This window comes from Tupaia chinensis, unplaced genomic scaffold, assembly GCF_000334495.1.
Source record: "Tupaia chinensis unplaced genomic scaffold, TupChi_1.0 Scaffold000288_2, whole genome shotgun sequence".
NCBI lineage: Eukaryota > Metazoa > Chordata > Mammalia > Scandentia > Tupaiidae > Tupaia > Tupaia belangeri.
Genome location: NW_006159773.1, coordinates 2,786,833 through 2,802,295, shown reverse-complemented (window position 1 = coordinate 2,802,295; position 15,463 = coordinate 2,786,833). Strand labels below are relative to the sequence as shown.

Below are 15,463 nucleotides of genomic sequence, written 5' to 3'. Positions count from 1 at the left end.
CAGCCCGGAGGCCGGGAGGCTGGGGAGGGGCCGGCGAGGGCAGGAGCGCGCCTCCTGACATGTGGGGGGCATCCCTGGCCGCGCCGGGCCGGGGCTAGGAGCGGCACCGCGGGCCGGGGGCGCGTCGCGGTCCGCCCCTCCGTCCCTCCGTCCTGCCCAGCTGGGGACGTGCGTTCCGCACTCGGCCGCCTCGGGGTGGGAGCGGGGAAAGCGGCGGGAGGGTCGAGGAGAGGGAGCATTCGCCTGAGGCTGGAGGAGGCTGACCTGCGTCCCCGCCCAGCCCGTGCCTATGCGGTACTTGAAGGATGGCGAAGAGGTCGCGCAGGTGGGTGACATCCCCTTCGCCCAGGCCTGTCAGCGTGGCCTCGGCTCGGACTCTCCCTCCTTTCCCACTGTCCTCCCCCACTCTCAGGCCCTCCCCGGCTGGGAGAGGTTTCCCTTCCCGCGGCCGCACAGCCGCTTCGGCCCATCTGGCCCAGCTTCGCCATGACGTGCGGAGGGCTGGAGCCACGGCGTGGTCAAGACGCAGAAAGCCAGAGCTGCGCTTTGGGTGGGCTCTCCCCACGCCGCAGCCCCGACTCCTACCCTCACTCAACCGCGGCGTGGAGCGGGTCCAGCCAGGTAGGTCTGCGCGTCCCGGGGACACGCTGCGCAGATTGAAGTGGCTGTGTCCTGCCAGCGTGACCTGAACATGGTGTGGGGAGACCTTCTCAACTACCGTTCTGAGTAGCAGCTCCGAAACTAACCCGGGCGGGCACTTCTCTGCCAACTTGTAATCAACATGCCCATGTACACATTTTAAAGTTTCTTCTGGGAGGATGTTACAGTGTTACTAACAGTAGCTCGATCTTAACACAGTGTATTTGATTCACTTGGTATTTTCAGTGTCCATCTTTGGCGCTGTTACTTATGTTGCACAGAGGTAGGGCACATTTTGGGGGTTGGAAAATGTACTAGGATGAATTTATGCTGTTAATTCTTATGTATAAGTCACTACAGTAGGTACTGCTAAATTGAATGATAACAGCTCAGATGGCAAAAATCTTCGTGTCTTTTACTTTTCATTTTTATTAGACCCGAAAAGATGTTTGGCAGTATTTCCAAATATTTTCATATACTAGTTCCACAGCCTCAAAAAGAGATGTAGTTCCTAAGATGAAATGTAGTATTGGAAGTCATTCATTACAAATTTGTGTTAAAACTGGCAATAACTACACATAATATTATTTGTTTTATTCACATCTTCTGTAAGATGGTTCTGTAGGAATTAACATGAAATATAATTGTGTCTGTTAGGTTATTGTTTTTTATTAACTACAATATTGGATAAACCTTTGAGATGGAACAGATGTATGTATACCCCAGCTCCCTCTAAAACTGGTTTTAAATCCTGGCACTATTGATATTTTGGATCAGATAATTTCTTGTGGTGAAGGAGTGTTTAGCAGCACTCTGGGATCTACCCAGTAGATGACAGTAACACCCCACTTTCCCCGGTCGTGACAATCAAAAATGTCTCCAGACGTTATCAAATCACCCAGGTGAGAACCACAGGTCTAGAACATCAATGACCCAATTCATCTCTCAGTTTTCAGAAGAGAAAGATAGTATAAGCTCCTCTGTTATGATTACTGAAGTACTTTTAGGTTTAGGCCTTTCTTTTGAATTTTTAAGTATTAGGTATTTCTTAAAAGAAGTATTTAATTTTATTCATTCATTTATTTATTTTAATTTGACCAGAAAGATACACACACAGAGAGAAGGAGGGAAAGGGAGAAAGCAAGCCACCAGGTCCGGGACACACACAGTAGTTGGCCATTTGGGAATGTCCAGCACCTTAGCCACCATGCTACCTGCTGGTCCCAGAAAAACAAATTAAATTATTTTACTTAAATTTATTTATTTGTTTATTTAAATTAGACCAGAGAGGGACAGAGTGAGAGGGAAAGTGAGAAAGCAAGCCACCAGGTCTGGGACTAGAACTGCAGTCAACCATGTGGAAGTCCAGCACTCTGAACAACCATGCCACCTGCCGGCCCCAGTATTAGAAATTTAAAAATAACCTTATTGAGTAAGATGACAAGTAAATATGTCAATCCAGTAACAGAAGTTTGTTTATATTTAAATGTTGCATTATCTACTTACTTGTATTGATGTTAATCTTTCTTGAATCCATTTCTTGGCTAATTCTGTCATCACCATTTAGTTAAAAGTTTTGGTCAGACATGGATGTTTGAATATCAGAACTCTCCCCAATTGTTTTCTTTCTGTTCCATTCATAATTGTGCATGTTTCTTAATAATAGACTAAGAAAAGAGAAATTTGAATAATTTTTCTTTTACTGATAATTTTGTGAGCTTGAGATCTAAACATTAATTGTACTGTTGACTTCTATTTCTTGTCAGCTTTGTAGGTTAATTGAAATATTATTTTAAAATGATTTAGAATCTGGAGTACTTAAATATGAAGCATTGAAGCTATATTCCCTCTGGGAGTATTTAAGTAGAAGATATGATAGAAAATGATCCTCACTGAATGGTGTATTTCCTAGGGTCTTCATACTTGAATGAGTTCCTGTTCTAAATTACTTTTCTTGTGTATGTAAATAGGACTTATATGTCTTAGACAAAAATAGAATGTGAAATATTTTAATGGGGAAATAATATTTTTACTGGGCAAGGCCTACTCTCTTGCTGTTGGTTAAGTATCTTAATATATATCAGCCCAATTTATAGTTAAAAGAGAAAATAAATCAATCACTTTAAGTTGTACTTAGAAGATTTCCAGTATACAACGTGTAAGTATCTGAGTGAAAACTGTATTGTACTATATGGAAGTTTTGCATAAGAGAATAGGCATAAATCCTGTAATATACTTTTCCTCTATGATCCTAGCAAAACACCAGAGTAGAAAACTGTTACCTCAAGTGTGGAACAACTGAAGGATGTTGGTTCTTTTGGTCTTTGTTTAAGGTAGCTGTAGTGCCTCTCATCTTGATTTGCATAAAGGAAAAGGCTCACTTAATACTGTGACTTTCAATAGTGATAGATCTGACTGGGGGTTTTAATGGTATAATTTACAGTTATTACAAAAATTAGTATACCTGTTACTAATGTGTTTGATTTGTAAACATATTTATGTATAAATAAGTCTAGTTGAAAAACCTGTCCTACCCTTAAAAATAAACTTTAAAAGATGTTGTTTAGAAGCTAAAAAGTCTGTTTCCTAGTACTAGATTAAGGTACTTGTACTTGAGATTACCCATGACTACACTAAACTGAAAAAAATAAAAGCCAACTCTTCAATTGGAATTTTTTCCCCCACTGTTATATGTTTGTGTGTGTAGGTAAGAAGCAATTTTGCGGTGTTTTTCCAGCAAAATGGGTGGGAATTAAAGTATACTGAAATATGACGATTGATTTTTTTTCTTTTTTGTTACTTTTGTCAGAGGACACATGTACTTACCAGACAAAAAGAGACAAACACTCCTCATGGGTAACAGTCACACAGCAATCCCTTCTCCATTTCTCCCTTCTTTCTTGAACTTGGGCATACGCACTACTGGGCATATTTTTCAGTTCCTCTGGGTGTGGGACTTAAACTGTTCAGTTGACCATGTGGGATCCAGCCACCTTGATCTCATGCCACTGGCTGGCTTGAGAACTGATTAAGTTAGCTTGTCATTAACTGGCAATATTGTTTTGGAAAAGCAAGTGAAATTTGCCCCACTTGTTCATCTGTTAATATAGGGGTTAAGATTTTTATAGTTGGTAAGGTTTTAATATATACCCTATTTTGAAGACCTGCTGTAGTCTTTTCTCATTTAAAAATAGGTATACTCTAATGGAACAAATACAAATGTTTTCACATTCTTTATTGCTTATGAATAGCCAGGTAGAACCTCCATCAGTATTTCAGTATTGCTAGTAATGGTCAAAGATTGTGTAAAGTCGAATTTTTCTTACTATAGTAATGCTGGTCTGCACAGTCCAGATTTGGAAATAAAATATTCATGTGCGCAGTACTTCATATTAACCACTGGGTGGCCTGATTTCACTTTATTAAATCAACCAGGTAAATTTTTAATACCATGAATGCAATTGGATTTAGAAAAAGAAATGCTTAGTACTCTGTCCTAAAGATAGTATAATATATAATTTTGATTGTAATAAAGAGTTCAGACTTGAGGCAGTTTATTAAAAATATCAAGTTGAAGCAATTTTCTAGAGCAAATTTTAGAACTATTGCTATTTCTTCAATTTCAAACTAGTAGTTTCTTTTAAAATAAAAATAAAAGCATTAAAAATTCTTCCCTTTGCTACCTTATTATACTGTTTTTAGGTAGTATAATTTTTGTTCTTTAAGACTGACCTTATGAATGTTTGATCTGAAAGTTTGATGTTAATATCAAATGTGAACAGTTTGCATATTATTTCACAGGCAATGTCATGACTATTGCGCCCTGTTGACTTACACCTCAATGTAAAGTTATTCATAATCACACTAATCACTTTGTTCATTCATAATCTATATGGTCATTTCCATTTGAATATAGTAGTTCGGTTTTATGTTAGGCATTTACATAGTAAATATTTTCTTAGACTTAAAAAAGAAAATTGGTGGAATAATTCTGGAAACTAAGTCCTGGTCTGAGAGTCAAAGACCGAATTTCTCTTCTGTTTTGCTTGTGGCTAGATAAATAATTTCACGGAGATGGTTTATTTATTTAGTTAACTCAGTAGGAAGCTGATTTTACTGAAAATTACATACTAGCAGTGTTGATTGCTACAATGTAGAAATGCCAACGGTGATATAACAAGTAGAACAGTAGAGATCTGTTTTACTGGTGTCTAACAATTCTTGAGACTTTTTCATTAGTGGAATATTAGTGAAGTTACTTCTAGGATTTTTTTCCCCCCTTTTCTTGGCAAGTTACAGGAGTTCTCAGGTCTCTTATTGTTGTAGATGATAATAGTAATATTTTTCTGGGATCTTTTTTGGTCACATTTATTTGAAAGTTACATTATCCTTTCAACAATCATTTAAATTTATACAGAAATAACTTCATGTGAAAACTAAAGTAGATAGATAGATAGGTTCTAGGAAAGTTCCAGTGTTAGACAGATGATTCTAAGAATTCTACTTTAATGTTCCCTCACACGCACCCACTCAAAACACCCAGCTTCCTGAACATTGAACTCAGCGTCTGAAACTGATGATCATGCTGCATACAAAACAGAAAACAGAATTAAGCCTTATGTAGAAATAGAAATTTCTCACAAACTAAGTGTTTAAAATTAAGGGACAAAAAATTAAAGTTAAAATGAGCAACTTTTCAGGAAAATTACTCCTTGGAAACTTGTCTTTTTGACTAAAGTAACATTTTTCGACTCATAGTTTGGATTTAAAATACCTTGATAAAAACTTTAAGATAGATTTTGTACAGATTAGATGTGTTGTAAAATTTTGTGAATAATAAAGACTTATATAGGCAAATTCTTAAGTTAAAAATAATTTTGATTTAGGGGGACAACAGGTGGCATGGAGGTTAAGGCAGCTGGATCCCACATGTCTAACTGCTCAATTCAAGTCCAGACCCAGCAGCCTGAAAACAGTTCTGGGCCAGTGTGCATGCTTGCCTAAAATCTCAAGAGGAGGATGAAGGAGAAGCAGTTGCGGCATGGCCATCCCCCGGAGGGTGGGGGGTGATTTCTCACTTTCCCTTTCTGTCTCTGTATCTCTTTGGTGAGTGCACATATCTTATAGCAAAACTAAAATAAATAAAATAATAATTTTTATTTAAAAATAATCTATTTAAAAGAATCAGCCCCAGATACACTGTTATGGAAGGTGTTGGGATCTGAGTGGAGGGAGAACGTGTAAAAAGCATGCCTGAGGGCTAGGGGGGACTGTCAGGAAATGGTAATGTGCTGGGTACATTTCTAAGAAAGGTTAGGCAATAGAGTGGATACTTTGAAAGAACCCTTTCAGTACAGAATTTTTAAAAATGTTTTTTCAGCAGAGTCTGCTTCTTGAAATTCTACCACTTGGAGGTGCATTTGGGTTTTGAAAGTCCTTTTTAACAAATATGTAATGCCTCTCACCTCCTCCTGAAGTGTGTGTGTATGTATATATTTAAGTTTTCTTTTTCATATCCACTTGGAGATCACCTGTATTGAAGAAGGTGGAAGAATGATTGGGTTGGGTTGGAAGGCCATCTGGTAGTTTTGTAATATAGAGCACTCAAGGGAAGTGGAAAGGTAAGGAAGTTGGTTCATTAATTTTACAAATATTTGAGTGGTAGGTCTTATGCTTGACCCTGAGAAATGCACAGAGACATGGTCTCTTCACTCATGAGCTTACGCTGATTAGGAAGGTTGGCAAACGAGTGAGCATTAAGAGGGAAAGATAGGTGCTCTGAGTACATACAAATTAGAAAGCAAGCGACAGCATGGTCCTTTATCTGATATAGTAGCTTTCTTAACTATGTATAAAGTCATTGGACCCTGAAACATCTCCAGTTTCACAATTGATTTTGGCTAATGAGACAATAATGTTCTCAGTTCCCATTGTTATGTCTTAGGAGTAAAATACAGTGCCTAGTACTTGAACATTTTAGCTCCTGGTATTTTCAGATGCCTATAACTTTATTCAGTCCACTAGCTACTTAAAATGCTCGTAGTTCAGTTTCTCATAAAGACCTGCACTCTTTTCTGTGCATAATAGGTATTTTCTTTCTTTTAAGTTTATTTATTTCTTTCATGAGAGAGAGAGAAAGACATGCATCCTCAACAGAGTTCCATCCTTGGCAGACCTTCCCACCCTCCCACCTTCCAGCCAGTCAGGATCATGGGTATGGAGCCTGCTGTGTACGGATCAGCCAGGAACTGAACCCTCCATCTTTCTCAGGGATCCGGTTTTGCTTGAGTAGTACATTACCATTGTGCTAGCCTGAATTAAACCTAAAATGTTTGTTTGTTTTGGCATAGTTTAATGAAACAAGCAGTAGGAGTAGGGCCAACAGATTAGTATTCCACTTAAGCATTGGCTTCAGGGAGAGAAGGCATTGGAATATTGAAATGCATTGAACAAAGGAGGGTCACATCATAGGTAAGGAAATAGAGGATCTTGGTGTTTTGCTTGGTCAGATAGGAAGAATTTTGTTCCTATAAAATTGACAAGTCAGGGGAAAATGAGAGATTCCTGTGAAGGTTCAGTAGGCAGTTTATATTCCATCTAGGTCTTCATTTTTCAATTTTCTAAGATTGAAATGATATAACATATATAGATAGTAGAACTACCTATATATGCTTACCCATATTATTATAAGATTAAGCAAATTTTCAAACTTGCTATTTGATATCAGAATGATTTTTTTTGAGAGGTTATTGTTATAGGGCACATGCGCTTGCCAGACAGACAGACAGAGAGACAGAAAGAGAGAAATCCCCCCCCCCGGGGGGGGATGGCCACGCCACAATCCCTTCTCCTCCATTCTCCTCTTGGGATCTTGGGCACTCACGCACACGCACCCAGTGTGAGTTTAAGCCACTGGGTCCGGGATGCAAACCTCGGTTGACTACGTGGGAGTCCAGCGACATAGCCATTACGCTAACTGCTGGTCCCTTCAGAATGAATTTTTGAAAAGAGTTGAATTTAGTAAAGCAAAAATAATTTTACATACTGTTAGGTGATTAGCCTATGCGTATGAAATACTAATATTGAGTTATCTTTCTGTGTCAAGTGCTACATGTGTTTTTTATTTATTTTATCTTTAAAGAAACACTATAAGGTAGATGATAATATCCTCATTTTATAAACAAGTAAACCAAAGGCCTGAGAGGTTAATATCATCAAGTTTACAAAATGAATAAGCTAAGTTAGAACTAGAACCTTGTTTTGATTTCAGAAGGTACTTGAGGTTTGTCTTTGGTACCTTCCAGCTTCTTGGTATACTTTTCCTGTTGTTCCAGTACATTGTAGTATAGTGGTTAGGTAGTAGACTTTAGAGGTCGGCCATGCCATCTTGGGTGAGACTTGGGGAACAGTTACTTTTCTAAGTCAAAGCTTCCTATCTGAGAAATGGGACTAATACTATCCCCAGTTCCTGTTGTTACAAAGTCTTCCGAGTGAAATTTCATAGATTACCACAGTGTCTAGTACTTAGAAAGCTTTAAATAAATGTTAGCTTCTGATATTTTCAGATGCCTATGACTTTATTCAGTACTCTGGCTACTTAAAACCCTCTAATTCAGTTTCTCATAAAGACCTGCACTCTTTTCTGGAGCTTTATTTTTAAAATTTGCCTTTTTTTTTCACCCCGTCAAAACTTGGGTTCTGATTTTGGCTCCTTCCTCACTTTATCAGTTTTTGGATTATCTCATGGCCTCAGCTATTTGCATGGCGGTGATTGCCAAAACGGTATTTTTATCTCAGACTTTAGATCAGAGCAGAAGATCCATGTGCCCGGTTGCCTTCCAGATCTGCTCTACCACGTAGGATAGCCACTAACCACAAGTGGCTGTTGTGTTCTTAAACTTTGGTTTATCTGAGTTGCGATGTACTATAACTACAAAACATATACCAGATTTTGAAGACTTCAGGAAGAAAAAAAGAATGTACAATATTTTTTTCTTCCTTTTTTTTTTGGGAGAGGTTTTTGCTATAGGATGCGTGCGCTCGCCAGAAAGACAGAGACAGAGAGAAAAAAAGCGAGAAATCACCCTCCAGGGGGGGATGACCATGCCGCATTCCCTTCTCTTTAATTCTCCTCTCGGGATCTTGTGCACGCATGCACACACACCCGTCGTGAATTTAAGCCACTGGGTTCAGGACTTGAACTGCGGTTGGCTATATGGGAGTTCAGTGACATAGCCATTATGCTAACTGCTGGTCCCAAGAATGTAGAATATTTTAAATTTCTGGTTTAAAAAATATTATTACATGTGGAAATGATTATATTTTTGATGTATTGTGTTGCATAACTTATTAAAATTAACTTCCAACAGTTTTTCTTTTTAAAAAAATGTGACTACTGGAAAATTACTTATGTAGCTTGCATTAGTGCTTTTTATAAATATATACACCTGTATATTTCTCCAAGGCCTTGAAAACACCCAATTTAAAACTGTTTACTCTCTCCATTCCTCTTTTTTTCTTTTTTCTTTTTTTTGGAGAGGTTTTCACTATAGGGCGTGTGCGCTCGCCAGACAGAGAGAGACATAGAGACAGAAAGCGAGAAATCACCCCCCAGGGGGGATGGTCACGCCTCAATCCCTTCTCCTCCATTCTCCTCTTGGGATCTTGGGCACGCATGCACACTCGCCCGGCGTGGGTTTTAGGCCACCAGGTCCAGGACGTGAACCATGGTCGACTACATGGGAGTCCAGCGACATAGCCATTACGCTAACTGCTGGTTCCCGTTTTGGTTATTTAATTTTTTTTAGTTTTTTTTTTGTCACCTGTTAGCCCTTTCTTTCTACTTTTTAGGTATCTTTCATATTCAAGTACTTTTCTCCATTGCCATCATTGTAACCTTGGTCAGTCTATTCGCCTATGGCCAGATTTTTGTTCCATTTACCCCTCTTCTACTGCAGGTCATAGATATTAGAATTTGGGGCAGGCCCTCTAGCCTAGTGGTTAAGGGAACTGGGTCCCACATGGTTGACTATAGTTTACATTCTGGCCCTGAAAAACATGCTGGGTATGTGTGCCCCAAGTCCTGATGGGATGGGGAGATCGAAGAAAGTATTGTGGCATTACCACATCTCTCTCCCTGTCTCTTACCTCTTTCTGGTAAGCATATGTGCCCTCTGGCAATTAACAAAAAGAAAGTAGAATTCTTCCCCATCTTTCTTTTTGGAAAAATAATTGTCTTATTTATTTAATTTTATTTGTTGTTATTATTATTTTTAATTTGACCAGAGAGAGAAAGGGAAAGTGAGGAAGCAAGCCACCAAGTCTGGGACACACCATGGTCAGCCATGTGGGAGTCTACTGTCCCAACCACCATGCCACCTGACCCCGTCACTGCATTTTCTTATGTGATTTCATGTTTTTTTATTTTGTTTTATGTTTCCCCTCTGAGCTTTATGAAAAGACATTTTGAAGTAATGGAGCTGGTATATGAGAGATACCTGTTCTTACAAGTAGAGATAAAAAATAGTTTTTTGAGAGTTTTTGCTATAGGGCACGTGCACTCACCCAGAGAGACAGAATGCGAGAAATCACTCCCCAGGGAGATTGGCCATGCTGTAATCCCATCACTAGTCTCATCTCAGGATTTTGGGTATGCATGCAAATGTGCTCGGTGTGAGTTTCAAGTCCCTGGGTCCAGGATTCAAACCATGGTCAACCACAGGGGGACCACAGTCCAGTGCCTTAACCAATATCCCACCTGATGGCCCCTGAGATGAAAATATTTAATCAAAGCAGCTCAGAAAGCAGATTCCAACAGTTGTTCCCAATGTTTAATGAATATTTTCACAATGTTACTGTGTACTCACCACTGGTTTCCTACTGCCTTGATTCATTTCCTTCTTTGCTCTCAAAGTCCCAACAGTGCTGGCATATATTAAATACTGTGTGTTATCCCATTATAAATTGATACTATTGGTTCTGTTGGCTTAACTAATACCTATTGGTTACACTTTTTAAAATGCAAATATTTGCTTCATTTGTATTAATTTTATTGTATAGTGGGATTCCAGCTTAATATTTTTTAATGGCTAACCAGTGTCTTAACTATTTACTGAAGAGTCAATTTTTTTTATCACATTTGGTGAAAAAATGTTACTGTTATAATTTATCAAATTCCATATAACTCCCCCTGCCCCCCATGCCCCCCATGTTCTATTTGGTTCATCTTTTTACTTTTTTTCTTTTTTTTTTTTGAGAGGTTTTTGCTATAGGGTGCATGCGCTCGTCAGAGAGACAGAGAGACAGAGAAGACAGGGAGAAATCACCCCCCAGGGAGGATGGCCACACCACAATCCCTTCTCCTCCATTCTCCTCTCGGGATCTTGGGCACACACACCCACACGTCCGGTGTGAGTTTAAGCCACCAGGTCTGGGACTCAAACCACAATCGACTACATGGGAGTCCAGCGACATAGCCATTACACTAACTGCTGGTCCCATATTCTGTTAATCTTTTTGACTGTTAATGTGCTGGTATGATTTTTGTTTTAAATAATTATTTATTTTATTATTATTTTAAAGTTTGCTATAGGACACATGTGTTCACCAAAGAGAGATGAGACAGAGAGAGTCCAGGAATTGAACCATAGTCGGCCATGTGGGTGGGAATCCAGTGCCTTAACCACCATGCCACCTGCTGCTCTCCCCCCATTTGGTTTTATTTATTGTTTCTCTACAGTATATTTTGATATTGGATAGTGCTAATTGTCCCATTATATTTTTTTTAGAATTTTTTGGGGTTATTATTATTGGTGTGCATGCATGTATGTGTGTATATGAACTGTAAAGTCAGCTTGTCTAATTTTATCCCCCAAAAACATTGGTATTTTTATTCATTTAAGTTTATGAATTAATTTAGGGAGGACTGACACCTGTATAATAATTTTTTTATATCCAGTAATATGGTCTGAATGTTCTTCTCTTTGAGTCTCTGTGTCTTAAAATAATATTTTCTCATTTGTTATACTGAGATCATAGATGTTAAAATTATCTCTAGATAGTTTAACCTTTTTGTTGTTTATATTGTCAGTGAATCACCTTTTTCACAATCTTTTAATTTGACCATTATAATTTGTCAGGCTATAATTTCTTGCTTTGATTATTGGGAAAGTTTTACAGGTTAAGTATTCTTTATCTGAATGCTTGGGACCAAAAATGCTTAGGATTTTGATTTTTTTTCAGAGTTTGGAATATTTGCATGTATATAATAAGGTATTTTGTGGAAGAGCCTCAAGTCTAAAGATGAAATTCATCTATGTTTTATATATACCTTATATAGGTAGCCTGAGGGTAGTTAAAAAAAAAAACAGCTAAAGAACACACGTGCTCACCTGAGAGAGAGACAGAGAGAGGGCAAGGAGACAGCACCCCCAATGAGGCTAGTCACATCAAAGTCTCTTCTCTTTTATTCCATTTTATTGGGATTTTGGCACCCACATGCACCCAGCATGTTTTTCAAGCTGGTAGGGCTGGGATTTGAACTGCAGTTGGTCATGTGGGAACTGGCTCCCTTTACCATTAGGCCACAGTGCTGACCCTATACAGTATTTTTTATTGCAGCATTTTGACTGTTACCCATCACATGAGGTTAAGTATAGAATTTTCCACCTGTATCCCCATGTTTATATTCAAAAAGTTATTTATTTATTTATTTATTTATTTATTTATTTATTTTTAATTTGCTAAAGTGTTCATGCACTTGCTGGAGAGACAGTAAAAAAGTGAGAAAGCGCACCCCATCATAGGGATGGTCACGCTGCAATCCTTCTCTTCCATTCTTCTCTCGGAATTTGCGGATATGCATGCACATACTCCCACATGTTTTTCAAGTCCCTGGGTCTGGAACTCAAAATGTACAGTTGGCCATGTGGGATCCAGCTGCCTTAACCACCATGCTATTGGCTGGCCCAGACTTTTAATTTTTTATACTTTGAATAATCTTACTGGGTATATGTCTTTAGTCTGAATGATTTCTTCAGTCATAGCTGCACACACAAATTCAATGATTGAATTAATAAATTTAAACAAAATATCTTGATTTCACAAATTGTGTTTTTTATAGTGAGGATGAGGATGATGACCTTCAGTATGCTGATCACGATTATGAAGTACCACAACAAAAAGGATTGAAGAAACTCTGGAACAGAGTAAAATGGACAAGAGATGAGGTATCTGAAAAGGTTTACTAACTTAATACTTGTATTTATTGATTTACTATTGTACTTAGAAAGATTTTTTTTTTTTTTTTTGGTCGTAGGATGAGTGTGCTCACTAGAAAGAAAGACAGAGAGAGAGAAAGTGAGAAATTATTCCCCAGAAGGGTAGCCACGCTTCAACCCCTTTCCCTCCATTCGCCTCTTGGAATTTGGGGCACACACTCACATGTGCCCAATGTGAGTTTCAAGCTGATTGAGACTCAACCTCGGCTGGCCATGTAGAGTCCAATGCCTTAACTGCCACACCACTTGCTGGCCCCAACTTACAAAAATATTTTAAAATAAAATGGAAGGAAAGCTATTTACCCTCCCACCTGAATATTCTTTTTCTTTTCTTTAGACATGAATAATAGGTTAATTTTAGAGCTAAAAGAAGCATCATGGTATTAGGTTGTCCGGAAAGTCATGAGTGTTTTTCTGTTTTTCTATGCAAAAATGCATCATGACTTTCCCAATGACCCAATAAATTGGGGGGGGGGCGAACTTCTATTACAGTGGCTTCAGTCCTAAACATCGTCACCAGATACTACTTGTCAGAACTGGAGCGTTATCTATATTCAGAGGTAGAGGAAAAGATGAGGGAAAGCTTTGTAATGTTTATACCTGTTTTCATAGGATGATAAATTAAAGAAGTTGGTTGGACAACATGGAACTGATGACTGGACTCTAATTGCTAGTCATCTTCAAGTAAGTGATTTTTTTTTTATATTTCTGACATAACTGATTTAGACTATTGGGTTGAATTCACTTTTTCAAAAATATATATACATATTTTATAGGTTTCCTTCCTAAAACATCTCTGTTTTTATAGTCTGCTTATAGTTGTTTGCTAATGGTGTAGACATTCTGATTTTCTATTAATGCTTTTATCCAGGGGTCTAAAAAGATAGCTAATCTAGAATAAAGATATTAAGTTTGCATAGACAGAAATTAGATATACTGAAATATTTTGATAGCTAACAACAAAATCAGGAAAAACTGTTTAAAAAAAGTTTGTCATCTAATGCTTACTTTTTAAGTGTTAATTGCCTTTTAAAAATTTATGCTTACTGGGGCCAGCAGTTAGTGTAATGGCTATGTGGCTGGACTCCCATGTAGTCGACTGCAGTTCAAGTCCTGGACCCGGTGGCTTAAACTCACACCAGGCGTGTGTGCATGCGTGCATGCCCGCGTGCATGCCCATGATCCCGAGAGGAGAATGGAGGAGAAGGGATTGCAGCGTGGCCATCCCCCCTGGGTGGTGATTTCCCGCTTTCTGTCTCTGTCTTTCTGGCGAGCACATGCGTCCTATAGCAAAAAACCTCTCCAAAAAACCCCAACAAACTTAGGCTTACTGTTCACATACTGTTAGTATGTAATTATTTATAAATTTTCATATATACCCTTTCTGTTCCTTTATACAGTGTGCATAGTTAGGCAAAATATTCATATTTGAATTTTAATATTTACTACATTGCGTTTCTAAAACCATGTTACCTATGTTTGTTTATATTGTTACAATGCCTCTCAACTTAATCTGAAAATTGAGACCAAAATAATTGAAAGAATGTAAGCTTTTACATTTGAAACTCTTAAGTACAGATACTTAAAGGCACAGTCAAATGGTGAATTCCTGAGTTGGCTCAGTAGCCATGGGAGGCTTTATTATTATTTTTTTTTAACTTTCTTTATTTATTTAAAAATTTTTAAAAAATGATTTAAGTTTTTATTTATTAAATCATTTATTTTAATTTGACCAGAGAGAGACATACACAGAGAGAGGGAAAGTGAGAAAGCAAGCCACCAGGTCCAGGACTCGAACCATAGTCCACCATATCCAGCACCTTAACCATCATGCCACCTGCTGGTCTGTTATTTTTTTAGTTTTAAAGTTTGACAAGAGAGGGACAGAGTGAGTGAGTAAGTGAGAGAGAGAGAGAGAGAGGGAGAGAGAGAGAAAGTGAGAAAGTAAGCCACCAGGTCTGGGAGTGAAGCCACGTTCGTTTGACCATGTGGGAGTCCAGCACCTTAGTCACCACGCCACCTGCTGGTCCCTTGGGATGCTTTTTAAAGAGTCTGATCTGAAGTTCCTTATAAAAGATTCCAGCAAAGCCAACTAAATCAATTAGTATTCTTATGAGGCAAATAACAGACCAAATTGAGACTAAACTTATTTTTTTGCAAATAAGTTAGTTTATGACTCTCTTTAGTAAAAGGGAGAATGGAGAGAGAAAAAAAAAGTAAGAAAATTGGAGTGCACTAGTTACTAGATTTTACTTTGTCCATATCTATCCTTTTTAGTTTTTAGGACCTAACTACTCTTTGAGCAGAATCCTAATCTTTTTCCTGGCTTTAAGCCTTAATCAAACTTTTGTTAACATTTTAAAATTTTGATTTATTAAAACTAAAGCTACAGGGGAACCAGCAATTAGCGTAATGGCTATGTCGCTGGACTCCCACGTAGTCGACCGCAGTTCGTGTCCCGGACCCGGTGGCTTAAAACTCACGCCGGGCGCGTGTGCGTGCGTGCCCAAGATCCCGAGAGGAGAATGGAGGAGAAGGGATTGAGG

General features: G+C 38.5%; 1 protein-coding gene across 6 annotated transcripts in view; it reads left to right on the top strand.

The window, feature by feature from the left end:
• The first annotated feature begins 6 nt into the window (after positions 1–6).
• MYBL1 (MYB proto-oncogene like 1) overlaps positions 7–15,463 on the top strand; it is a 50,263-nt gene continuing 34,806 nt past the window's right edge. For all 6 annotated transcript variants that reach the window (XR_003549672.1, XR_003549671.1, XM_014588586.2 and 3 more), the window contains exons 1-3: positions 7–325; positions 12,761–12,866; positions 13,530–13,601. Coding sequence is in view for 4 of the 6 variants with exons in the window: in XM_014588586.2 (XP_014444072.1) it covers positions 306–325; positions 12,761–12,866; positions 13,530–13,601 (198 nt within the window). In the remaining 2 variants the exon portion in view is untranslated. The remainder of the gene's footprint in view (positions 326–12,760; positions 12,867–13,529; positions 13,602–15,463) is intronic.